The sequence below is a fragment of the Echiichthys vipera genome, assembly GCF_963691815.1.
Source record: "Echiichthys vipera genome assembly, chromosome: 15".
Taxonomy (NCBI): domain Eukaryota; kingdom Metazoa; phylum Chordata; class Actinopteri; order Perciformes; family Trachinidae; genus Echiichthys; species Echiichthys vipera.
This window is the reverse complement of record NC_139840.1, coordinates 4,988,654-5,016,520: the sequence shown is the minus strand read 5'-3', so window position 1 is coordinate 5,016,520 and position 27,867 is coordinate 4,988,654. Positions and strand designations below refer to the sequence as shown.

The 27,867-nt window shown below is 42.1% G+C and overlaps 1 protein-coding gene across 2 annotated transcripts in view; it reads right to left on the bottom strand.

The window, feature by feature from the left end:
• The window catches only part of pard3ab (par-3 family cell polarity regulator alpha, b), a 262,720-nt gene that overhangs the window by 195,345 nt on the left and 39,508 nt on the right, over window positions 1–27,867 (bottom strand). For both annotated transcript variants that reach the window (XM_083928368.1, XM_083928369.1), the window contains exon 2: window positions 24,016–24,117. In XM_083928368.1, coding sequence (XP_083784494.1) covers window positions 24,016–24,117 — 102 coding nt within the window. The remainder of the gene's footprint in view (window positions 1–24,015; window positions 24,118–27,867) is intronic.

Genomic DNA, 27,867 nt, shown 5'->3' with positions numbered 1-27,867 from the left:
ACAAAAGCTTTCCATCTGATACATGACATGATGTGCTAACCGGAGATTCTGGAGGAAATTTTTTGTGTGGAGACATCTGGAAACCTTTCGCCTCGAATAAAAACCACAGCCTCTTGTGATTTTGGAAATGGTAAACATATTTTTGTTTTTTTATTTAATCACGCGAGTGGCTTTCATCCACGTCTGTAGCCTGAGGGCTAGCTAACTGCTGCAGCTCTGCTCTCTATGGCAGCCCTTGGCTTTATAGAATCAAACCAGTGTGTGTGCATGTTTAAAGTTGTTGTGATGTAAACATTTTTGCTCCCCGTCTTAAATGCATGCTGTATGGTTTTTTTTTATAAATCTGAATGTATATTCCTACTGTTCCTGGCAGCCATTACTTTCCATTCAGTGTAGGGTTGTGCATTGGCAAGAACACAGCGATACGATAGGAATCACTAAAAAAAAGAGACTTTATTGATTAGTGGTCTCATACAATTGTTAGTACTATGTAGTGAAATTTGACTTTTGCTTTTACGCAATCGTGAAAGAGCAGTAGGCCACTGCAAAGCACCCGGGTTTAAGACATAACCGTCCTGCACCACAGTTGCCTCCTTGTGAGATAGGGGTTAGGATTCAATATATTGTGATTTTGTAAGGACAGTCAATCCATGTGAAAGTGGAGAATCAAATGGCTGAAGATATTACAACACATTTATACTGACACAGACTGTCTAGATTATCATAAAGGGGGCATGTGTGTTAAGGAGACACTATATACCAATAGAACGCATCTCTATTCAGATATCCTGAGGTGAGAGGTCAAGGGACACCTTTGAAAATGGCCATGGCAGTTCTTCCCTCACCAAAATCAAACTGTTATTTCCTGAACTTCCAGACAAGCTAACATTAAATGGCTGGTACCGATGAGTTCCTTAGGTCATCTACATCTCGCCAGTCCCCCCAAACACATCGCAATACTCAGGTGTACTGATATTTTCTTACGCCCCTGTTCATTTCATTCTTCTTATTGAGCAGACTCCTGAAACTTCACAAAACATCAGGTATTCATTCATTAAGTCATACATTTAGATTTTTTATTCTGTATGGAAAAGAAGGTTGCAAAACCACTTTTTATTGTCCTTTAAAAACAAGAACTTACAGACCGCCGATGAGTAGTTACAATATTCCTAGTCCCCCATACACACACACCTACACACAAACACATTACATCCTCTCCCCATTTAGCTCTGTGATATATCAGACGATAACAGGATGTCTTGCCACTTGGGTCAACTGCTGCTCAGAGGAATCAGAGGTTGTGTTTAGACCTGATAAAACAGACGGAGAGAAGAGCGGTCGACCGCAACGACAACCTGCTTATTTAACACTCGTACAGGAAGGACACAAACACACTCCTCCACTATGGGCAGCACCAACTTGGCACTTGTTGATTAGATATAATGGATTTAACATGCACTGCGAACGGAGAGGTGCTTGTCTTTATCCCCACGTGCTAGAGTGTGTGAATGAATGAATGAATGAATGGCAGGATATCAGGGCACTCCATCACATCTGTCGGCCCCGAGACCTGCGGCAGATAGATTTGCTATCTGTTTACCCTTCCTATCAGATAAAAGGGCTGCTCTCCCTGGTGTTTGAAAGGTCTATTGTGGGTGCAATGACAGTGGTACGTATGTGAAAAGATCCACACGATTGCACTGAATGACCTCCAAAGTCTTCAGAACAGACCGTCAATAACGCTGGGTATCAATAACATGATTGGATGAACCATCATGAAAACCATGAAACTATCTTTTCCACCGAGAAAAGCCAGCACCATAGCGCCCCCCGCAGATTACGCATTACTTGGAGACTTGGAGACTTGGAGACGTATGTGACGTGAATGAGGTTCTCACGTGATCTCGTGTTATCGTGAGAATTTGGCGGTTGTGCAAGGGAAGGGTATCAGTACTGCATGTATGAAACTAGCACTACATTTCACATCCCAAAGGTGTCATCTTCAGAGTTCTTGTATTTCCTCAAGCTTGAGGAAACAGAAGCAGCAATTCTTTGGCTTTTTTACTTGATAAATGACTTCAATGTTAATCGATTAGTAATTTCTGCTCCGATCACGGCAGCAGTATGTAAACCATGACATAGGTCCTCTGGAATAATGGCACTTTTGCTCAGGTTTACCCTCGCTGTAACAAAAGGAGGACGGGGTGCCAACATGTGAGACAACAGTGTGGTGGTGTGCTGTGTAGTGGATTAGGATGGATCCTGATTCTTAGGGGTCAATGAGTTTGTTATGAGCACAGGTTCACTCTTCCTGTTTCATGCTGCTCTGACAGTGGAAGCCGTATGCTTGGAGGAAGTCTCCATCTGTGTGTGAGTGTGTACTGTAGCCTATATGTGTATATTTAGGCATCTATACTGTATGCAAGTCTCTGTATAGGTTCTGAAACTAGGACACTTAGTGAGGATACTTTCTTTGCTCCAGCCTGCTGCTGTCATGGAGTTAAATAAAAGTCAATCTAGCTTTTCTGTACAGCTCTCAGTGTACTTCCGGCTCATCACTTTTATCTTTTTAAAGAATATGTTGTTGCGCTTAGATGAAATTGAAAAATAAAGAATATATATATCTCTTTCATAAATTCTATTTGACCATTGTGGGTAATGTCATAAATCACGTTATGGCGGAATTGGATTTAAAGGATTTACATCTCATTTATGGAAAAAAATGCAAATAATTCGATTTATCAGGTATTTCATTCACTGTATCCCAAACCTGACATTTGGATGTTAGTTTGCCTATACAGGGCTCCTCAGTAGAATCGCATGAAAACACACTTAATCAAAATAATATTGATGTGATGCTGTGATTTTTAGCCATAATCACCCTAACTCCATCGGTGTTTACTTCTGTGCTAAATGCTCATCATTTCCAATGAGCATTGCAACTAAAATGCAAAGAACAATGCCAATCCATGACAAGGTTTTTATATTCATGTGTACTCTGTGTCTGCTGATGACAGAACACTTTGATGGCCTGTGAAGATGTCACAAATAATTCAAAGCGCAGGCGGTGGAAGGAAGTGGCTACGTAAACAGTGCCGATCACATCACAACATCCTGTTTGTCCCCCTTTAAATCTCACTTCCTGCCTGCATCCGTGACACCTCCCGCCGCAGGAGGATTTGAAATTCATTAGTTAACCTTTCGGGCGACAGGACGTTGTAAGTGATTGCAGTGACAAACTGTGGAATCATGAGCAAGAACTTTTCTAGGTAATCGATCCCAATGTTACCCATTCTAAAACAAAAAAACAATACAAATGTAAATCCTGGCTGCGCTGTATAATCATATGCCTGTAATAATCTATGCGCGCTCACACTCCCAAAGGAAGAGACACAGAATCACCTCCTTCCTGCCCTCCCAACAAACACTCTGAGAACCTTCTACGGGCAGCAGAACAGTAACTACGGTCCCAGTGGGTGCACAAAGCACCCGGGGGATGCATGATGTAAGGCAACAAAGCTGAAGGGCCAAACTCCTCCTCTGCAGGCAGCGGAGTGATGAGAGCACCTCAGCCTTGTTCAACCTAGAACCACACTGACCCCCGGTGGTAAAAGGAAGTAGTGACTGAGGCAGAGCCACGACTGCCATCAGAGGAGAAGTGGCTTTATAATCATCAGTATTTGTTTAAACTCAGTGCCTCATGAACTTTACATGGACTCCGTTTGGCATGAATGTGGTGTTTTGTGTATAGACTGAATGAAAAGTAATAGCTACTTTATAAACTGTAGTGTAGGGCTACAACCAACAATTATTTTTATTGTGGATTAATCAGCAGATTCTTTTTTTTAATTAATTAGTTGGTTGTTTGGTCTCTAAAATGTTCGAAAATAAAGAAAAGATGCTATATGTCCTTATTGTGTTGTGTCACGATGTTTGTTCTCATCACACTGTGGTATGAGCAGATTCTGTACTAAAATGTGAGCTAAGTGGTTGGAAAAGTTTCTCATTCGTGTCGCTATTCTGTTGAATACCATGGGATTGTCACTGTTTCCTGAAGTGTGTAAGACAAGTCTATTTATATTTCCATGTCAGCAATTGAATAAAAGTGGCGCACAGCCCAGCCCAGCTCTAAATCCAGACCGTTACGAGGCAGTTCCGGCCTGGTTGTGATCTTTGTCAGCGTCCCACATACTGTACGTCAAGTTTATAGGGAATGCAGACAGAACACCCACTTTGGCAGAATGAAAGGGGGTGTGTGAACCCGCAACAACAGGCGAGCTGATGTGACACACACACACACACACATACACAGAAATAGACACACAGCACTTCCTGTCTGTGCAGGCTGTTCCCACAGACCACATCTGGGCTGGCTGAGTCACTGTGGTGAGAACCCCTCTGGCAGAGCGTGTGTGTGTGTGTGTGTGTGTGTGTGTGTGTGTGTGTGTGTGTGTGTGTGTGTGTGTGTGTGTGTGAGAAAGGGAGAGTGAGTGAGAGTCAGAGACAGAGAGAACGACTCATTATTAATTGTATCATTCAAAACATGCTGGGCTTGGCATTTTTTATTAATGAAAGATGGGTACACGACTTTGTAAACTGTGTTGATAAGTAAATCCGCAGCATTGTGGGTGACCCCAGTCACCCCTCACACAGCCTCTTCAGCCTCCTGCCGTCTGGAAGAAGGTACCGGAGCGTCTGAGCCTGTTCGAGCAGACTGACCAACAGCTTCATCCACCAGGCTGTCAGGAAGCTCAACACCCACATATTGCAGAAATTCAATTAAAGTCGACTTGACTTGGGGAAAAAAGTCAATAACAAATCTGCCTGTAGCAGGAAACGCAACAACCAATCGGCAGCAGAGTTTTGGGAAATGCAGCTCAGGGTTTAAAAGTTTTTATGTGATTAAGGTGTTTTTAAAACCCGCCTTGGTAAGTGCTTCTGAATTGAACCCTGGAGCGTTTATTCCCTTGGTGCCATTAGTTTGGGCAGGTGTGAACACAGAAATCACACCCGAGACAACCGGACCGAGACTACCTTGAGGAGCAGAGCGAGGTCTTGGTGAGCAGAGAAGATAGTCGTAGCTTCACTTGCGAAAGCTATGTCTGGAAAAGGATTTAAATGAAATGATGGATGGAGTGGCGAAAGGCGGCGCTCCCTTAACTACAGTCAGAAATATGCACTAGTCCAGAACACAGGTAGCCTGGAAACCAGACCCACATCTATCCAGACGTAGGGTCTGGGAACGATCAATAGACCTTCCCAACTCAAGGACGCATGCATTTCCAAATACCACTGCACGTGATTGGAGAGCACTATGACCAATCAGAGCCATGAACAAGGTGAGGACTTTGACGGCACATCACTGTCATCAGTTACGCCATTCCATAACAGATAGTACCATTTGATTGGTGCGTTGGGATTTTCTGACATAGTTAATGAGCTCCAACGGTGCGTGCTCAGAGGCAGAGGCAGAGCAAATTCAAATGTTCTGGTGGTGCATCTGGATCTCCAGGATAGAACACCGGACCTTCTTCCTGTATTTACTTTCTTCTTCAAACACATGTGACCTAAGTGGATTGAAAGTGGATTGAACGTTCTCATGTGGTTTGCAGTGACGAATTTTGGGTTGCTCGGATTTTTCTCTGCAAAAAGAAACCGAACCGAGATTACGAACAAAGTTTACAAACTTATGAACTGATTCAAACCAGAGGAAACAACCTGTGACGAGCCTGAAGGTGTGTTTGTGAAGCAGTTTGGACCCAAACCAGTGTGTGCAGCTCAGATTCAACATCCTTACAGGCACACGGAAACCATGAACCTGGAGAATCTCACTGATGCTGGGATTTTATCAACAAAAGACGAACAAAAAACCAACGGCGCGTGATAAAAACTTTCATTAAAAATGATTTGAGTGTCCTGTAAATCCGTTTATCCTGACTGATTAACCGTTCTCGTCAACTCGAGCATCTCACAAGAATTAGTGCACTGGCCGCTTTCCTGGCAGCACTTGCTGATGAATCATGGAACAGTAACTAAATTGTATTGATCAATCAACCACCGTATTTGTCTGGATAGAATCTACGAAGGAAAGTGAGACTGCAGAGGAAACAGGTAAAAAAGAAAGGTGTGCACTATAAGACTGGTAAAGTCGCACATCTGGAACGTGTTCTGCAACCACTTAATAAAAATAACCGTTTCTTTGCTTCTCGTCTGTTATCATTGAAAGTCAGTTGTGGTGCCGAATCAGCCGCTGCTCTCGTAAGCAGCCACAGTGAGTTTACAGAAAACACAGTTCAGCTGCTGCACTCTGCATGCACAGTACGACTTCCGCTAGTCATCACTCCAACCTTCAGCACAAGACCCTGACCCGCAAAATACACTAACCGACGGCTCCCGCTGGGTCAGACACATCAGCTGAGAGCACAGGATGCAGATTCACCGTCTGTGCTGGTCTACATTGCATGGTCTCAGCTCGCCGTGTCTGTGGTTCAGCGGCTGGAGTCAGCAGTTACTTTGCCAAAAGGGCTTTTCCTTTTTTTTTAATCCACTCTTATTCCAAGCTCGGGGGATGCTAGGCTGACTCTCAGCACCCCCCTCTGTCCGAAACAAAAACTGAAACAGAAGTCAATCTTGTCCTCAGATGAAATAACTCAAGCTTTCAGCCATGGCATCTTTATCTATATATTGTATTTCATACCAAGGAAACTCTGTGCTTTACATAAAGACAAAACATTTTTTTTAAAACAGCATATAAACAAAAAAACACAGTTAAAAGCAGGAGCAAAGAAGAAAGAAAAAAGATAATGTTTAAAGTTGTTAAAAAGAGCTCAGCTATAAGCGCATGAAAAGAGAAATGTTTTTAACCTGGATTTCAAAGTGCTCTCAGTTGGGGCTGATTTCAGATCTGCTGGTAGTTTGTACCAGTTGTGTGCAGCATCACAGCTCAATGCTGCTTCACCATGTCTAGTTTGAACTCTGTGCTCCACTATCTGACCCGAGTCTGTAGATCTCAGAGCTCTGCTGGGTTTATACTCTACTAACATGTCATTCATGTATTCTGGACCAAAACCATTCAGTGATTTGTGATCCAGTTGCAGAGCTTTAAAATCTATTCTGTGGCTGACTGGGGGCCAGTGTACGGTCTTAACAAAGTCATTTATTTAAGGCCCCGTTTAGCAGCAGGTATTGGTCTATCACAGACATGTCCATATCAGTGCATAGTACGTTTTCTGATAGGTTTGGTATGTGATGGAAGCTTTTCTACAGAACATATAATGCAGTTATTGAGTTACTTATGTATAATAATGTCAAATATTATTTAATAAAGTTGTTTGTTTAGTGAATCAGTCATACCAATGCAAAATCCACATCGAATTTCCCTATTAAATTGTTATCAGACTCAAATATCCTGTTTCAGACTTGGGCCCTAATTATCCTGACTGAGTCAAAGTGTCAGAGTTAAGCTCTTCGATCAAATCTCATGCAGCACCAAAGTGGGCGGAAACAAGAGGTGAATTCAGGGAACGCTTGCCCTACACTGAGAGCACAATGCACTGATGCACCATGACCACAAGAGGGCAGCAGAGATCCTTTGTGAATTCTTCTTCAGCGTCATGATGGTTAAACCTTGTTATATGAGGAGTAACTCAGAGCCAAAAGCATAAAAGTACATTTCAGCCTCAAAACTGAGCTTGCCTGATCCATTACAGATGGTATACAGTGAGTTGGAAAAACCATTATCCTCTTAGGCATCAAACACCCAACCTCAACAGAATGGATCAGCCAATTCCTTGATAACCTTCATAAAACTTCAGTATAAAACGCTTTTTAGCAAAATATGTTGTGAGAAAATCGCAGCTGCAACAACGGAGAGGAGGAAAAGGAGGGAGAGGCGAATGGAGGAAGGATAGGAGAGAAGAGAATAGAAAGACGAGGAGAGGAGGGGGAGCCCTAATCTCATTATCACACACACGCGCACACACACACACCCACACACACACCTACATCTGTTGTGAGCTGCTGTAATCCTCACACCCCTGTTGACTCCTCAAACACACTCTTTGTCTCCCCCTGACACTTTTCCCACCACAATTAAGATAAAAAGCCTCAAACCAATGCAAATCCAGTGAACCCCCGCTACGGCCACATCTGTGGTTTCTTGAATAAGTAATAAAAATTTCCCTTCAAAGAGTTTGAAGAAGAAATCTCCTCCTTATTTGTTCTTCCTTTCTGCAGTGGATGAGGACATTTCTCCTAAGACTTTTCTTGCATCACTACAAATCATTACTGTGTGCAAACGGACCTCTGTCTCACACCATAATCCATTTTATCTTATTTTGAAAGTTGTCATTCTCTAACGAGCATTTCGACACGCATGAATCCCTCACACCGCAGAATTACACAGATAGGGGGAGGCTCGTGAAGGCACCGTAGAGCACATTAGACAAGCCATTAGCTTAATGTTAGCTATTATTAGGTCTGCGACTTAGCATTATTTTCAGTCATTAATTACAGATGATTATGTTTATTATTTTCTCAAACGTCAGAAAACATATTAATGTTTCCCAAAGAAAGTCTTGTTTTGTCCACGACTCAAAGATATTCAGTTCAAAAGAAAGCAGAAAACGTTCACATTAAAGACGCTATACATCACAGATGTTTTTCTTAAATATCAATAAAATAGTCAAACTAATGCATCAATCATCAATATAGTCGGCATTTACCGTATTTTTCAGATTATGAGTCGCAATTTTTTTTCATAGTATGGCCGGGGGTGCGACTTATACTCTGGAGCGACTTATGTGTGAAATTATTAACACATTACCGTCAAATATCAAATAATAGGCCGGGCTATTATTTATCTCAGTCACGTAAGAGACTAGGCGTGTATCAGCAATCGTCACACACACACACGTCAACCAATCAAAATTCGGCGGGGGCGGGTCATGGCAGAAGTGCAATGTGAAAAAAAAGATGCTACCTGCTACTTGGAGTTGGCGGAGTTGTTCAGGAGCGACTTATAATCCGAAAAATACGGTAATTTAAAAGTTGACAACTAATGGATTAATGGTTGCAGCTCTAGCTATTTGCATTAAAAAGTGAACGTTATCATGGGACTACTTTCCCAGGAAGGTTTCACACAGCACTCAAATCTGCCTTTTAGGAAATGCGAACACAGCCAGATCAAACTTCCAAAAATCAGTCCAAAGGCCAAAGATGAAAAAGGACAAGTGCACAGGTGGATTGTAGGATGTCTGTCCACACCCAGCAGTGTCGGTGCCATACTCACCTCAACACCCCAAGTACAAACGTACCCCTGTTATTCTGTCTCGTCCGTATTTAGTTGCGGTGCTGAAAGCTTCTGGAGCCAGTGGTAAATGAGCTTGCGTTGCTGGAACGAATACAGGATACTGGATCAAATCCAAGCTAAAACGAGGTGTTGCTATCTTGTGAATGTCCCAGGTATTTTTACCGGATGCCAACCATAAATATGGAGGGTGAGTGTATTTTCTCCATATGGCAAAATCTAAATATTTCTTTCACACTATGGATTATAAATATACTGACACCATCTAAGAATTTAGTCCAATGACAACCACATCGAACAGTCCTCATCACTACAACAAGTGAATAGTACAATTTTGTGATGCAAGTGATCAAAGTAAAACATGTGGATCCTTCATCCAGCTCTAATAAAGTGCCATCAGTGCATTCTTACAAATGAAAACTCATAATAAGACGTCACATTCATTTGTCCTTGTCCATGTAAGGTGTTTTCTGGCTTAGAGGTGTGTTGTGGGTTCTCTGGTCCCTGAGCCCTGACTGATGCAGAGACGAGGGGGGGGGGTAAAGACACCTCACTCTGTTACCACAGAAGGAGATGACAGCCTGCAACGGTTACCTCACTGCTAACCTGTGTGTTTACGGCCACTGTTGGTTAATGCGGGCGGACGGATGAGTTGCAACTGTGCGAGAGAATCCGCAGTACAAACACAAATGCACAAAGACACAACGCAGTGTGTGTGAGAATGTTGTAGAGACACACAATTGAGTAATCATGACACAGGGTTTGTGTGGGTGACAATTACTAAAGGTGAAATGCTGAGGCCGCTTAAGTGTGTGTGAGTAATCATCCACAAAGCCCCTTGAATACCATTCGGAGTAACACTATATTTATGGGTGCCATAATTGACTTTCCTGCGACTGCATTTTTTTTTAAGTCTTCCTGGAAAGGAACGCCATTTGATGCTAATTATAGGAAGAATAGAGACCAAGTTCAATCGATACATTATTGATTAAGTCCAACTCATTTGTAGGCAGCATTACCTTCTTTCACCAAAGTAACCATCTTTTAGTGATGCACAGTGGGTCACCCACATCGCAGCAGCGGTTCGATTTTCTGTGCAGAATCCAGGCTTTATAGTGCAATACACTGGTTCTCAAACTATGGTATGTGTACCATTGGTGGTACACAATCTCCCCACTGAAATGTAATTGAAAATAAGTTTTGCCTTTCCTATAATATTTTTGATTTAATATCAGTCTGCTATGTATTGTGAGTGTAGATGACATGTCCATGCTTAGTTACGAGGTATACTCTGATGGCGAGATAGTAAGCAGATGTAAAATGAATCAAAATATCAAAATATTCCAATTGCGGCTCAAAGCGGGAATTATAAGGAAGGGAATGACCTGAGTTACCTCGAATGGAGCAGAACAGAGGAAACACAACGTGGCTAAAAACAGTCAATAACAAATAAACCTGCTTCCTGTGTGAACTGTCCATAGAGAATGCCAGCTGCTGTATCTTTTGGCAGTTTTCCAAGTCTTTATTATTAAGGACAGACATGAAATGGGGTGAGAGAGAGAGGGGGGGAGACTCACAGCAAAGGGCCACAGGTCGGGGTTGAACCTGCGGCCGCTGCCTCGAGGACTATAGCCTCTTTACGTGGGGAGACTGTTCTGACCACTCAGCCCCCAGCTACTGTATTTTAACGTCGGTCATAGCGGAGGCATTTTGAGAGCCGGATATAGTCTGATGTTGTACGGGGTAAAAACAAAAAGCACAAATTGTGGTTTGATACAGGATTAGCGCTCGCTACGGAAACTTATCAGTAAAGCTGGAAGCTCAGTTTGTTCGCTGGGTGCAGTCTGTATGAAAATCATAGCTATTAGGAGTCACCCAACTCTCCAGACGACCTATGAACAGTGTCTTACCAGAGAGGCCCTGCGTACAGGTCCTGACGTGGATCCAGATCTGATCCTAACACTGAGACATGCAACTACAGTAAATCCTCTGACAGAAGATATAAAGCAAGGAAGCCCAAAAAGGTGATTTTGTAAAAATAAAAGAATTAAGATTTTAGTTCTTTCAAATAAATGAGCAGGTACTTTGGAAATAATCAAAAATTACAGGAGCCTTTCCTCAATATACATGCAGCTTGTGCATGTATATCCATCAAATCCATCGAATGCCACTGTGTATGCACAGTGTTTGTGTTTGAATCCTTCCATGCAGAAGTGCAGTAGTCATAGCAACCAACACCAACAAGGGACCGTCGCACATCTTTTTACCCATGAGCCTTATGGGAGCTCCCCATTCGTCAGCAGGGTGAGTGGTGCCACTGTTTGCAGAGCACAAGAGGTGGGCTGTCTGAACACGACCAGCCGCAGCAGCGGAAACACACCTCAACAGTTCAAACAGCTTTTAAAACATTTTTTGCAACATTTCTTTACGCGTCACAACACAAGCAGCTGCAGGTAGAGAAATGATTTTTACCCCCAAACAACAAGCGTGAATGATTTACAGAGAACGGGGGAAGAAGGGCTTGTTTGGACGAAACCTCCAGGTTGAAGGTGAGGCAATCAGATGTTATTGTTCTGATAAAAAATCATTATTGATATTATGAATCATTTGAAGCTTGGTTTGCCAAGTGCACTCCGCAAATAGGTACAAGGTGAGAGCTTGTTGATAGTTGTTAGAATACGTAGACGATCCAAACCAAAGCTGGTTTGGTTTTGGTTGGACAGTATTTAGAAAGACATCAGCTTGGGCTCTGGGAAATCACAATGCTTATTTTTCACTATTTTCTGACATTTAGAGACGAGCCGACACTGGACATAATCATTAGTTGCAACCCTGACTGAGATACGCAGATCAACGTGTCTGCCAGTGTTAAACCCCCCTGTGTTCCTCAGAGAGAAGTTTCTGTGTCATCCCAGCTGAGTCTCGTCTAAAGTTGTCATCTTGTTCTCATTAGGAGGCTGGAGAGGGGGGAGAATAAAGGGGAGGAGGAGTAGGAGGGCGAGCCTGGAATAAATGAGGTCATCACTGACACTCGCTCAGGAAGATCTTTGGGCGGGAGGAGGGGCTGCTCGGCTGTGGTTTGGTGAAAGGAAGGCGTCCCCCTCCATGTGTGTCACAGTGAAAGAGAAGTAAGGGAATCACTCGTGCTAGACAGAGGATTATACTTTAATTTCAGGATTCACTTTAAGTTCGCTGGGATACGTTGGGGTTTCTTTTTGGGTCAAAAACTGGACAGGAAGTGGGCAGGAATAGTTTTCTGGGGTAAAAAGCATGAACAGTGACAGAATGAGTGCCAGCTCCAACCCCCACTTATTATTCATTTGTGCTGCTGCTGGCTGGCTGGTACCAAACTGACATTTGTGCAAAGATTTATTGAGTATCAATTCAAAACTACATTCTCCATGTCAATATGTGAGAAGCTCGTTTTGTTTTTTTAGCCACCACGTGTGTTTTGGATGACCTCTCATCCATCCCAACCATGTTGCTGTTGGAGGAGTTCCACACAGGCACTGAGCCAAGCCAATATCCTACTCACCGCAGCACTATCTATGGTATCTGACTCCGTAGATGGCTTCGTAGAGGCTGTGCCTGTGGTTCCAGCTAAAGTTTGCTTTGTTTCACCAGGCTAAAATATAACATTTAGTCTTAGGTGGTACCAAAATACCACTCGTCTCCTCTGCTCAAAGACAAAGTGTGGTAGACCAGTGGTTCACAACCTTTTCGATCTGAGGTACACTCCCAGACAAACTCATGTTCATGATATAATTTTTAATACATTTGAACTGCCCATTTTTACTACCACCACTTGGAGTGAAACTGAATCTTTCAGCCGTTTATCCATAAGCTACTTTTAGCATTACTATTTCAACAGTTTTATCCTTTATTTTTAGCTTAAAATTTGGTAGTTGGTGAATTTTCCTGTTAAATTGATATCAGACTCAAATCATATCAGAGTCAAACTGTCAGAGTTAAGCTCTTTGATCAACTCTAATGCAGCACTCAAAGTGCTTTTAGCTAGGTACCTTTACCTTTCCATAACTTTAAGCTAAATATTTTAACCGTTTTATTACTTTAAGCTTATTACTTTTAGCCATGTCAACCATTTACCCTTTACTCTAAGCTAAATATTCGTACCGCTTATCCATTACTTTAAGCTAATTATGTTTAGCAAAGTCAACCATTTATCCATTATTTCAAGCTAAATATTTCAACCGTTAATCCATTACTTAAAGCTTATTACTTATAGATTGCTGGTCAACTGTTTATCCATTACTTTTAGCTACCTATTTAACCATTTATTAATTTACTGTTTTCTAATACTTTTAAGTTAGCTAACGAGTTTATCAGTTTTTCCCCGAACATTACTTTAGGTAATTTAGTAAGGCCCATATTTTAATTCTACTTTTAGGAAAGCACTTAACGTTACTTTTAGCTAACTATTTCTACCATTTACCCATTCATGAGCTGTTTAAACGTCTGTTCTCGCTTGTTAGCTAGCTTTCACCCACATAATTGCAACATGTAGTGTTCAGGTGTTATAGCTGATATATTCTTTTAATCAAAGCAGAAGTTATATTTTTTCAAATAAGTTGAGCAGCTCCATAATCTTACCAAGTACCCCCTGGTTACAGCAAAAGTAGCCTCGTATGGGAATCACTGATCAAGAGCAACCAGGCTATGACAACCTAAAAACACAGTATTATGGATATAAGGAGCCCCCAGTTCATTATGTTTGGGCATTTCGAAATGAAGCAAGAGTCTCGTCTTCACACATTAACTACTGTAACTGTTTGCTTAATGTACCTCACATCCCCCACAAACACAAAAATACTCCTCCTTCCTGAAAGCACTAGTTTCCAATCAGAGAAAATCTCCATATTCCGCATCTGTCAGCGTCTGCGATAACGAGGCTCAGTGGGATTCAGTTTCAGCATCTCTGTGTGTCTGCGGGTGCCCACAGAAAATCAATATCAACCACAGACACAACAAATATGCCCGATACGGAGACATGAGAGCAACGTGTTAAAAAAAACACTTCAGTGTTTTTAAGGCTGAACAGACTTGGCTTGATTAGACTTCTGCAGATAGGCAGTCAGATCAATGATTGGTTTTCCTACGCTGATATTAAAGGCGATATCAAAACATGTTTCTCTCATAACGGCGCCCTACTGCGCATTTAGAGATGTTGCTGGTGGAGCAGCATGTCTGCTCGCCTAGCCCCGTTAATAAGCACAAGTACCATCTACTTTCCATGGCTCTGATACCCTTCATCTCCGTTCCCCCAAACTTTGTGTGATAGAAAAAGATAAGATAGAATTGTTGAACAAACATTATACTGTGATATTGTTGCATCAAGCAGACACACAGACTTCAAAAAGGGAGCAGTGGTTTAAATAGAGGAAATATCACTATTGATTTTTTTTCCCCAATGTTTGAATATTTAAAAGAAAATGTTCACATTATAAATATTCAGTCACTTTAACTGTACTGCTTGCAAAAAGCTTAAAGGTTTGAGAATTTCAAAGCTGCGTCTGACAGTGAGTCAAGCCACCGCACGCTGGCGATTGGATCACATATCGGCAATCTCGAGTAACCAAAACTAGATGATATGAAAATAGAAACTATCACCCAACCCTAGGCTCAATACTGCGAGTGACGGTGAGGAGGGATCTTTCAAGAGGACGTTAGTATGGCAGCTAGTCTAGGATGTCGGTTGTTGCACCCTGAGTATGCCGGGACACGCTCCAGACCACCCTGATCATTAACAGCAGAAACCGTTTGATGGATACAAAGGTCTGTTTTACAGCAAATGTCTGTGGCCAACTGTTAAAATGATGGAGTTCTCCTCATCTGTTACGACTTAAATATAGATATGTTTGCACTTTGCATATGGGACAATGCATGACATTTCAATTTACTGCTCACTTTTGAGTATGTAGAAGGGATTAATGTAGATCCTCAATACGGTCTTGGATTGAAGTGTGTCCGTAGTACCACGCTGTCAGAAATGAAAAGTGAATATTTTTCTAATTGTTCCTGAATTTTTTGGAGGGAATTAGTCGATCAATTGATTAGTTGTCAACTATCATTTTTGGGGCATTTTCTTCCTAAAAGAAAGCTCTTACACCAGCTTCTGAAATGTGAATATTTTCTGGTTTCTTTCCTCCTCTATTACAGTAAACTGAATATCTTTGAGTCGTGGATAAAACACACATCTGAGGACGTTATCTCAGTATCTCAGGCTTTGAGGAACACTGATCCACATTTGTTTTGCCGTTTTCTGACATTTTAAAGACCAAACAACTCATCCGTAAAATGGCCCACAGGTCAATTAATAATAAAAAAGAATGATTAGTTGTAGTGCTAATTCACACATTCTCAAATTGCCACAGTCAGTACCAAAGCAAGAAGCTTGTTCAGTAAATACGGCTATGTTATTCAGTAGCAAAGCCGGAATTTACGTGACAGTTGAGGCATTCACTATTCTGCTACATGACAGACTGACTGGGTTTATTTAACCTCACTGCCCCTCCTGTCTGTCTGTCTGTCTCCTCGTCTCCTATGCTTTGAGACCCGTCTATATTCAGCTCAGACCAGGATATCGCCTGGATCAAGAGCAAACAGACAGAATACGAATGTCTTCTCTGCCCAGGAAAAACCCACAGTTGACTCTATCATTTGTAAAAGTAGATCAGAAACGACACACCATTTAGAAAAAAGCAGCTAAAATATTTAAAGAAACTGTTGAGAAATCAATGCTGGTATGAAAACTAGTTCTTCAAATATGAAAACGCAAAGGCAAGTGTTAAAAGTGTTCGGAGTGTAACTGCAATCCGACAAATGGGATCAGCTGTAGCAACGGTAAACACAAACAAACACAAATCTAAAAATTATGTCTGTCGCACACCCGGGCACCATGCTGACCGGGGTCAGACTTGTCAGTGATGGAGTGGCAGCGGGTACACACACACACAGACACACACACACAGGAATGCAGCGATGGCACAGCCCAGGTCCCATCCCTCAGGGTCGTGACATCGCTGCAGGAGGGTGCGTAGGGACGAGCCTGTCACCAGACACCTGGGGTATGTCAGGGTACGTGTGTGTGTGTGTGTGTGTGTGTGTGTGTGTGTGTGTGTGTGTGTGTGTGTGTGTGTGTGTGTGTATGACAGAAGATGGCAGAAATGTGTGCACCTCGGTAAATACGTGTGCATGAATGTGTTTATTCTGACAAGTATCTATGTTCATGCTCTGGCAAACAAAGGGAGTGAGCATGTGTGTGTGTGGCTGAGCCAGAAAGTGTGGACATATTTGGGAGAGGATAGCGAACACTAACCGCATCACTACCATTAGACAACACAGGACAATGGCTGGTCTTTTAAAAGGGACAATAAATACACTGTTTACTACAAACCTTTCATAAACATACTATATCTGTATTAGGGTTGGGCGACTGGACTAATGTATTGGCTATGAACGAGCCATGGCCGTTGCTCTGCAGACGGCGGGGGAAAATTGCGTGTTTTCACATCTTAAACTCTATTCAGACGGGGCTAGTTTAACATGCGTGCGGTAAACCCCCCCCCCCCCCCCCCACCACTCCTGTGGCCGTGGCCGTCACCTCCCTGTCGCCATGTGCGTGGTTCTTACTTCCTGATATTACAAAATTAAGTAAACATGAACCTAAAGGACAAAATCGATTATCTAACACAAGTGAGTGCTTTTTCAAGCGCCCCCACGCTAAAAAGAACCTGTTTGACAGGATATGACGGAATATCTACATCCATTTTATAGAGGCTTGTATTCAGACGGGACTAGTTTTATCTGACGTATTCTTCCGGACCGTTTTACAGAATATGAAAATTGCCAAAACTTTTACCGACATTTTCCGTAATAACTACGGACATGGTGCATTCGGACGGGACTCAAACCTCTGGTAAAAATGACCTCCCCCACATCCACGCATTCAACTAATCCCGTCCGAATGGGCTTTACTCAACAAAGACCGTTTTGGTGAGTTTTATTTTGTTTCTGTCCAGTTGGAACGAAGTGTGTTTGACGATGATATGCGTGGTAAAATGACTGTATAGTAAATGACGTATATAATGCCTGTATAGTAAGACGGCTTTGTCCGGTTTGAATAAGTGTGTTTTGATGATCACAAGTGAATTAAGCTAAGGTCTTAGTTTGGTAACGCATGAATTCAGAAGGTGTGCAAGTTTAACTAGTAACATATCATAAAGAAAGACTGTTGCTAGGGTTACCTGCAGTAAAATATATCCCATATATTGATTCAGAAGTGTTGTTAAAGTGCTGACCAGAAAGAACTCCAGAAACAAGTATGTTCAATGGCCTCAGCACGATGACCAGCAACTGAACAGTACAGATCCAGCGTCCAGAAGGTGGATTCCTACCCTTGACCGAGGTTAATAAAGGTCACAGTACTCAGCGTCTCCTAGCGCTCACTTAGCATGAGAGGTGGAAAAAAGGAAGAAGTGGAAGGAAGGATGATGCTACTGGAAAAACATTCGCTAAGTCCAAGGGCACGCCGCCACTTTTCCCGGAACGGATGATGCGCACTGTATCTACACAAAAACAAACATTTTTATAATTTAACAGATACAGAGACCGTCACGCACACACGCAGACTGAGAAGAAGAAGCACTAAAAAATGTACAGCGAAGGCTTGTTTTCCCCAGATGAACGCTACATGCGGGCAGTGTGTTTCATTCCAGTGTAAGCTAATAAAAGTGTCCTTGTGTGATGGGCCAGCCATTCCTTCCAGTCTTTAAAAAGCTCCTGTGGCAGAGATGAGTCACAGCTGCCAGGGGACCACCGGTCATGTTTGGTGGGGCACAGACTCAATCACTCTCTCGTACACATGGAACCGCTTCACCTTTCCCTCTTTTCTCAGGCCAAGTCTGCACTAATGTGGATTTGTGTGAGAATGCATCTTATTAGACTTCCATCTACATAAATGCAAGGTTGTCCACCTCTGAAAATAAGACTTAAGAAGTCTTTGTTATTGCAAAGGCAGGAACAAAATGAGCTTCAGATGTCAAGTCATCATTTCACATATCTATTAGAGGTGCACAGATCGGAAACCCAGATCGGATATCAGCTCTGATATTGATTAATTAGCTGGACCGGCCATAGGATGAATGAGGCCAATCCAGAATTATGATCCATTCATTTCTTTGTATTAATATCATACACAGCAATACAGTTACAGTGATCTAGTCACTTCAATCCTCTGTTTGCAACATCGGTTAGGGTTTTATATAACAATTTAAAATATCTGTTTGCAGTGCACTTTACATGGAAGTGTTCCTAATTTATTTTTGCTGCTAATGTACTTTGGTATTTGTTAATAATATAATATTAAGTACATTTATATCTGTTTTAACAAGGCTAAATGTTGTTGGCCTGGGGCGAGCGTGTGTGCGAGCGTGTGTGCGAGCGTGTGTGCGAGCGTGTGTGCGAGCGTGTGTGCGAACGTGTGTGCGAACGTGTGTGCGAGCGTGTGTGCGTGCGTGTGTGTGTGTGTTGGAGAGAATGAAGTTGAACAGTAACGCTGTGAACGTGGCAGTGCAGTGTGTGTACAGTTTACTGGTCTGTGAATAAAAACAATTTTTACATTAATTTTTGTAAGTTGAATTATATTTAAAGTTGAAGAAAATCCACTGAATTGATTGATTTCGATATTGAGGAAGATAATCGTGATTATGTTGTTTGTTTTTTTTGCCATAATCCAGCAGCCCTAATACGCACACACAAGCTGTGACAGAGAGAACAAGACAGAGGTCAAAGAGCTGTCAGGTACGCCAGTATCTCCCTCATTGTCTGCACTCTCTCTTCCTTCTGCTTCTCAACACACCAACACACAAAAACACACACACCAACACTAGCCAGTGGTGCTTTAAGACATTCACATCAGTTGATAGTGCTGGACACAATAAAAGAAAAGGTCTGGCTTCATTTATGTCCCCCACAACAGCAGCTGTGCTCAACATCAGTAGGTATCTAACTGAGGTCAGAGGTCAGGAATCAGACACACTGGACAGGCATTTATCAACGACACACACACACCACACAGAAGCTGGCTTCTTTTTCACACAGCTGTGCTCGCAGCAGATACAAATGGTGAACTCACACTGGGGTACACACACACACACACACGCACGCAGACAGAACAAGGATCCGGGCCAGCAGAGGCCATGAACTGTGGCTCAGAGCCCCACTTTCCACTGTGCGCTCTTGTGTCTCTAGCCGTCTGCAAACACTTAGTCCTGATTGACACAGTGTGGGATTTTAAAAGGAGTCAGTTTACACAAAGGCTCCTGAGATAGAGAGGCCGTAGTAGGACATCAGGCTCTGTTGGGTCGCCATTTATTTTTGCAGCGTGTCCAGCTCTGTCCTCATCTGTGGCCTTTCAGCCAGTTGAGCTTTTTGAATACACAGTCAAAGGGGACCGCTAATTTCAAGAGAGCTAAACATGACTTTACAGGGCTGACTGCAACTTTCTTACCGTTTTAGAAGATAGTACTGAGATGATAAAGTCCATAATCAGTCAGTATCCACGCTTTAACGCTTTATTTTTAGAAAAATAAACAGAGCAACAGAGAAACTGCTGTACACACCCAATATCTGTTCACAATATCTTCACAATGGGAAGATAACAGATAGAAGAGGAAGATGAGAGAGATTTTAATCACTGAACAAAAATAAAAAGATGTTATTGGTGGGAGGCCAACGTCACGCTGCTTCAAACCACTGTGTGGTTAATGCGGTTCAGCTGCAAAGCACCAGTTTTAAGAACTGACTAATAGGAATCTTTAGAAAACTGCCAGATACAAAAAGTTGGCATTGATGCTTGGTCTTTTTTTGTCCTTCGATATTTCCTGACCTTTTTGAGTCAAAATACCTGTGGCGTGCGTGTCAGGGGGAACTCTTTTACTCAACAAAAGCTCTAATAACGTGGATGTCTATTTGTACCGAAGCGGGTATATCCACAAATAAACTCCATTCTTGTGCTCCTCTGATGAGATGAAGATGAACATCTTACTGCATTAATATGACACTAGATGAGGCCCAGTGTGTTGGCCATCTTCACTGATCTAACTCATGACGTTTATGACAGGAAACACACACACACACGTGATGAAGCAATGGGAAACCACCGGTTCACATTCACTGAACAGAAGAAAGGACTTTTCTGTGAAGTAGGACATCTTGTGTCCTGTGGTTACACGTTTCAAATGGACAATATTTGCATATGGAGGGAGAAGAAGTAGATGTCGTTTTAAGATTTTCTTCAATGAAGGTAAATGAACTGTTAGTGAACAAAATGTATATACATATTTATACATTTACCAATTTATGTCTTGGTGCAACCGTGCAATCGTGTCTGGGTAATTAAGACCAAAAACATTCCTCGAGAGTTTTTGACTGTTGGAAGGTATAGGAATTAATGTAAAGATGTCACCCTTGTGCTCTGGGATGCCATGGCAACTTCATACCGGTTTTAAAATGGGTTATTGACCAAAAATAATTAAAAATAAACAATGATAAACAGCCCTGCTATAGACATCTGGCTGCTGATGGAAACCTTTTCTTGAGGACCTTTCTCACCAACCAAAACATACAGCGATCCCCAAAGGGTTTGCACTGTAGATCTGTGTAAGTGATAGTGAAGGGCTGTCATGTCTGAAATGCACACATTCCCTGCAGTGGAAAACGCCTGTAGGGACGTAAGAGAGAGGGGTACAGAAAGAGAGAGGGATGTGAAGAGATAACGTGATGAGAGCTGTCAGAGGAGGCGCACACCTACACACACTCAGTTCAACAAGTGCAGATACACACTCGCACCTGGAGGCTTGTAAACATGAAGTGGACATAGCAGCGAGAGAGTGCTCCAACAGCGTGAAAAATGCCTTTTAGCTCAAGAAGGCAGGGGTCAAATATTTATTGCACACTAGAAATTTTTACTTAAGTTTCACTTGACTTAGATTTGACATTAGGGCTCTGGAAGTCTTTACTTGACTTAAAAACTTGACCGTATCATTTCAGAAACATTTATGCTCTGGAAGAAAACAAACATTGTATAGAACTTTCAATGGACCAACTCACAGAGGAGTATCGTCTGATTATATTTTCTATTATCAAGCAAACACTATCAAATGAACTGCGTAGTACGGTTACTGTTTAATGACTTTAAAGAACTGAGTGTGTGGTGGCAATGGCATGTCAGTACTGTTTCTAGGGCTGCCCCCGACCATAGACTTTCCTGGTCGACCAGTGGCCGTCATTTAAATATATATATATTTGCATTGTATCTCCTTCCAAAATAGTTATCTCTTTTGATTTACAAAAAGAAAAGAGCATGATCAAAGTATTTTGGCTGCAGCTAAGAATAGTTTTTGGACTACACCTTTGATAAACTATCATAGAAGACTACAAATGGCAGCAAATCCTTCACATTAAAGTCTCTGTCAAAGGGAAGTTGGAGCTTCTTTAGTATCTATCCTGTGACATACTCCCAGCTAAACGGAATATCTGAACAGTGTAGAGTTGGGTTTTTTTTTTAAATCAAATACTTCACCTTTGATTGGCTCGCTTAAAAGTGGGCTGAATGAGAGTTTAGCACGATACGGAACAACAGAGCAAAGGACTATGGGCTCCACACGCACCAAGGAGGTCTAGGGGGTCATGAAAAGGAATCTTTGGCGACTTTCAACCAGCTCTGCGTCAGCGCGGGCAGCACAAGCAGATGAACAGTCCCTGGCCTCACAGTCCCCTCATGCCACTAGTAGCCCGCAGCTCCTGGCTCATTTACCAAAAAAAAAATTGGCATGTGCTGATCGCCGACAGTAGCCGATAGAGTCGGCTGAAAGCCTCCCTAAAATAGACCTCAGCCTCTTTGCTTTGGAAATGAAAATGCTGCTTACATACTGTAAAACCCAGATTCTATGACAATGCCATTGGGCACTTTTACCCACTGGTATCCAAACACACATCTCTTCCCATCGCTCTCCATATTACTCTGTTAGAATAAACAGTGAAGTGCGGTTTTATATGACTGCTGTGACTAGCTAGCCACCCAAAGTCTTGGGTCTCTTTTGATAGGAGTCACTTTTGTAAACGCCCCTGAGTGCAGGATGAGTCAAACATTTGAACCCGTTTTACAGGAAGAGAAAAGACAGGTTTTGATCAAAAATACTTGAATATTGTTTTTTGACATATTTGGCATAGACCAAGAGATAACCTAGCAATTAAGACAGTGACACAGGATTTAAACTGGAAATACTAAACAGAATCACTTCTTTTTTGAAAAATTAAACACTCCACTTCCTGTTCTGTGAGCAAATTGACCCTTGAAATCCACACTGTCTCCCTAATTGAGGTCTTCCAATTCATGCAGTAAAGATCTGTTGATGGAGTACTCCTTTTAGTCTTTCAAGGGAATCTACTGAAATATTGGACCAGAGTGAGAAAGGTGACCCTGTGGCCTCCTGGCTGTCAGTCAGCACAAGCTTCTCTCTCTCAAAATGCACCACAGGCGATGGATGAACCAGGCTGGAAGGAAGTATGATTGTCAGGCATTTGACACTGATAGGTTCAAGACCTGAAGTCAGACAGGTGTTGGTAACTGTGACTAACTTCACATGCAATGCAATCCTTTACCTCTAGGCCCCAGGAGTGTCAAAGTCAGTGTTTAGCATCTCTTGACTAAAGCACAGTGACCTAGACCTTTTTTTGTTACGATTAACATAGAAGACATGCATTCACAGATTAAGAAATGGTGAACTGTGCTATGGATGAAAGCTGGGACTCTGATAAGGGCTTCTCCGGTACATAAGAAATTCTCTTATCTGTTTGGTCAGGAAGCACTTCCTGTGCCTCGGATAGCAACAGAAAACAGTTTGAATGCAACCCTACTGTTTTCACAATCTGACAAAGTATTTTCCAAAACATGCAAATATGATCAATGGGTATGCAACCACAGGGGTTTACTACGAAGCGTGCTGAACATACCCAGGGTTTCTTCGGATAACATGGATCAACAAATACGAAACTGGCAATCAGAGTTAAACGGTACCACAAAGTTCCACTTTAGAGTTAATTTGTCAAGCCAGGGTTCCCACTTTAGTTTCAATGCACGTTCTCATAACAAGGGTGTGTATCGCGTCATTTGACTCACCCTTTGAATAGATCAAGGGCCGCATATTTCACTGAAGAGAAGCAGATCATTATAATCATTATAAAGGCCTGCTGGCAAAAAATATATAGCAGGTCGTGTAAATCTGTAAGTGAAAAGATTCTGCGTATCGTCTAAAAATAGCTACGCCAAATGCAGAATTGATCGGCATTAATCCAAATAGAATGACGATGATTAAAAAAATGCAAAAAGTCCAACCTGCTTGAAGTTATATTTCAGAGAGTGCAATACACCACACTGACCATAATTCCATAACCTTCAGTAAATAGGTTTTCCATGTGACATAAGAATTGGATTTTTTAAACTACACATAAATGCACATCACATGGGAGACGAACCCCGCACGCTGGGCCAACCTTATTTGGTCATGCCACCAACATTAACAAGGAGCCGTGCTCAAGCTCTGAAGCAACAGAAGGGGATAGGAGTTAATGACTGATGCTTGTGTTTTCACCCTTCTTTCATATCTACTAATTCTAGTTTCACTCACCCTGTCTTTGTCGTCGGCCACATCGCACAGAACATCGTCCAGGTCGAGGATGCCCCCATCGCCGTGCTCCAACCGGTGGACCTGCAGCCAGTAAGTGGCATCCTGGAAAACACAGGGAGAAGAGAGAGACTTGAAAAACACCCACAGCCAAACACACGCGAAACTGTTGTACGACAGTAATTATGACAGATAATTAAAGGGTTGCAGAACTTTTTGACAGGCAGCACTGACAGAAAAAATGATGTATGAATGAAAGCTTAACTCCCATACAAGTCCCCCTGTACAAACTTTAAACGGGCATGAAACATGGTATTTATTTTCTTTATCGTTGGCTGTTCAAGAAGGACCTTCACAATGATCATGGCCGTAGGGGATCCCACACAGAGCTACTGTATAACCGAGTCCAATTACTTGTCAAATGTTTTGACATGAAAGACACACGCAAAGGTCACAATAGATAAGTAGAAGGTGGGAGATAAAGAAAGAAGTAAAGAGCTGGGTATGGGCAAGAAGAGATGGGAATCAAAGCAAAACAGAGCAAGAAAGGAGCTGAAGGGGTGGGAAAGTGCTTAACTCTTTATCAGTATTCTCCATACAAAAGCCAACAACCCGACAATCCGATGTTTCAATTTTGTATCGGGTTTTGGCTATATAAATTCTTATATTTTTCATTAATCTTATTATAACTCGGCTATGAACTTATCAGATGACTTTATTTCAACTACCCGTTTTATGAGATGGGCAATGAAAGGTACAGTATTCCTTCCATCACTGTAAACACAGTAATAAATGGCAATTACACACCCCATAATTGTGACAATTCGCCTCAGTGTCTTCTTGACATGTAAAAACACCAGCACAAAAGTATTAATTATGACTGTACGTTTACTGCGAGGAGCAATAAAGCCAAAGACAGAATGTGTAAAGTGCACGTTAACGCCAGAGTGCGTCTGTAAATAGTTTAAATGAAACTGTTGTGCTGTGAGTGTGTGAGCATCATTAGAGCCATCACAAGTTATGAGTCAAGGCGTGACTGCTCGGGTGCAGCCCTTGGGGCTACAGCCTCATTACCCACTTGTACAGTTTCCAGTCCATTGAAACACATGACGCTCCCAGTGAGCACCAGTCACATTATAGAGGGGTAATAACAGTTCTGTTGTGTTTAAGTGGCAAAATACGTCTAGATGAAAGGCTTCCCCAGGAGGGAAAAATGGGGACATCTGACAAAGCTAAAAGGAGAGAAAAAAAATTGAGAGGTGGGCCGATGTACAGAAATATGTAGAAATAAAGAAAAGCTAAATAAATGGTTTTAGGGACTGCAATAAACTGTCAGTTAGGTAATAAATATTGTTTCTATTCATAAATAAGTCTATTTGAATAAACTCAATGGAAGCTTTTTATTGGTCAGGCTACATACCAAAAGTAGGGTAAGTAGGTTTCATGTTGGTGTGTAAAAGATAAAAGTTAACACACACCAACCTTGTTAAACAACAAAGGGGGAAGGATTTGTGAATGTGTCGCAAAGATTAAAAGAAGGGGGAAAAAAAAGGGAAGAAAGGGTTGCGTTGTTTCCTGTCAGCTACATACACAGACTGTCAGACTGTGGTGACAGATGCCATCGTGTGGGACAGTCTCTGTCACTTTGTGTAACCCCTGACAGAGAGACCCTGTGGATTCCAGCTGATGGAGCTCAGTGCGAAAATCTGAATTTACACACAAACACAGAAACACACAGATCCCTATCTCAATGTACACGTCCTATATTTGAAGAGCCTGTTTGTTGTCTTTCTTTCAAGAGTCAGAGCTTCTGGAAATCAAAGCTGAGCAGTAAAGTTCTTATCTGACACAGAAATGCAGGAAGTAGCCAACGTCCACTTGATCCACATCAACAAAGCAATGCAAACAAATGACTGTGTGTGTGTGTGTGTGTGCGTGTGTGTGTGTGTGTGTGTGTGTGTGTGTGTGTGTGTGTGTGTGTGTGTGTGTGTGTGCATGCAGTGTGAATGAGAGATTTTGTTTAAGTTGCTGCTGTATGTCATCTTCTTCTTCTTCTTTTAAACGTACTGCAGCTTCAAAAGAAAACGTCCTGCATGTCCAACTGCTCTGTCCGTTAGGTGTTGTGGGAAAGGAAGCCACAAATTACTGCGTTCAATCCAACTGAAAACACAATCCGGTTATTTGTTCTGAATGAAGTGAGACATCTCCCGGAAATCTTAAAACCTTAAAGATGATGATTTGTGGCACATGTTCGCTGACAAAACTTCACGTAAAAGTGTAATCTAAGTGCTTTTCAATAGTAAAAATGTCCCCGAACAGTGAATGAAAATGTCTCTGCTATAATTAAAATCCTGTCAGATGCAGTCTGTGTCACATGTGCTAAATATCTAAATGGAGCCTTACATCATGCACACAAACAACAATAAGACATGAGGATTCCAGACTGGAGACCCTGCACTGTTCTAATTTTAGATTTACTCCAGTGGTGTTATTATAGTGTGGATATATGCCTGTGTGTGTGGGCTTATTAGGTGGGGTGGTTGCCTATATCAAGTTCATATAGTACTGTATGTGTGGGGACTGGGCAGGGCAGGCCACATCAAAGAGCTATGTGTAAATCTGTGGAGCCAAGTTCATCTGGTAAAAATAGCTTGCAGCAAATGTCACAGTACGACCAGAGCCACGTAGTAAACAAGGTTATAGTATGACGGAGAGGTAAACACACACACATAAAGAACTATGGTGGGGTGTATCCAATGAAAATGGATTCTATCATCTTCAAGCCTCACACATTTGAATCTGTTGCCTTTATCGTCTCATCCGATGTTGAGAAATGTGTTTGAAAAATGTGACGACACAAAACTTCTTAACTTCACATCCATGTTCTCGCTCTCGCCTGTTCCACCGGGGTTTAATTGAGATCCCCATGACACTAATCTGACAGGCCCTTATCCAAAGAGCCGCATGAAAACTAAGGAGTGATCCGAAGTGAGATCAAAGACTCGAGAATCTTCTGCTGTGGCCCTCATCAGCCCAACGGGCCTGGAAGCAAGCCAAGGCCGGGCTGTGGGGAAAGCCCAGGACGACAGAACAGACAGCCAAAGAGTCTCGAGGAGCTCGCTGCTCTGGAACAGCACCATAAAAAGGAAGGGCCATGAAGAGGTCCAGGCTGTGGGCATACAGAATTTTTGTTCAATGGAATACAATTCTTTTATTTGAGATTAAAGGCTAATCCCCCCGGGGGGCATTCATTAGTAGGAGGTTCGCTTTGACAGGTATTCCAGTGCACTTTGCCTAGTTTGAGTTCCGAAACTTCAGATGTCCCATGGCACTTGAACACAGCATGAGCAGCGCAAGTGAAACAGAGCAACAAATGACAGGCAAGAAGCTCGGAAAGTTATTGTATTCGGACCGGATGAAATGGTTCATCAGACTTTTATCAGAAACATGTGAGAATTGAATATTGATGAGTTTTAACACCCGGTGGATTTCTTTTACATTTCAGTGTGACATGTGCTTATCAGGAGCATTTTAAGATTACAAGAAAAGTGTAAAAATGCCAGAAAGCGAAGAATAGCTTTAAATTCAGTCATGTTAATAACTTTAAATTCAGTACATTAAAAAAATGACTACGACTATAGCACGGAGTTAGCAACCATTAGTGACTTGTTGCATTTAAATTACAGGTGGACCATGGGAGTTGAAGTCTACTCTGATTCTCAGCTCAGGTGACGCCACTAACCAACACTGCAGAACACAACAGCACTCCAGAACTCAACAAGCCTTTTTCAAATCAAAGCACAGAATGGTTGCCCAGCACAGCAAACACATTCTGAACTTATTGTGGCAACAATG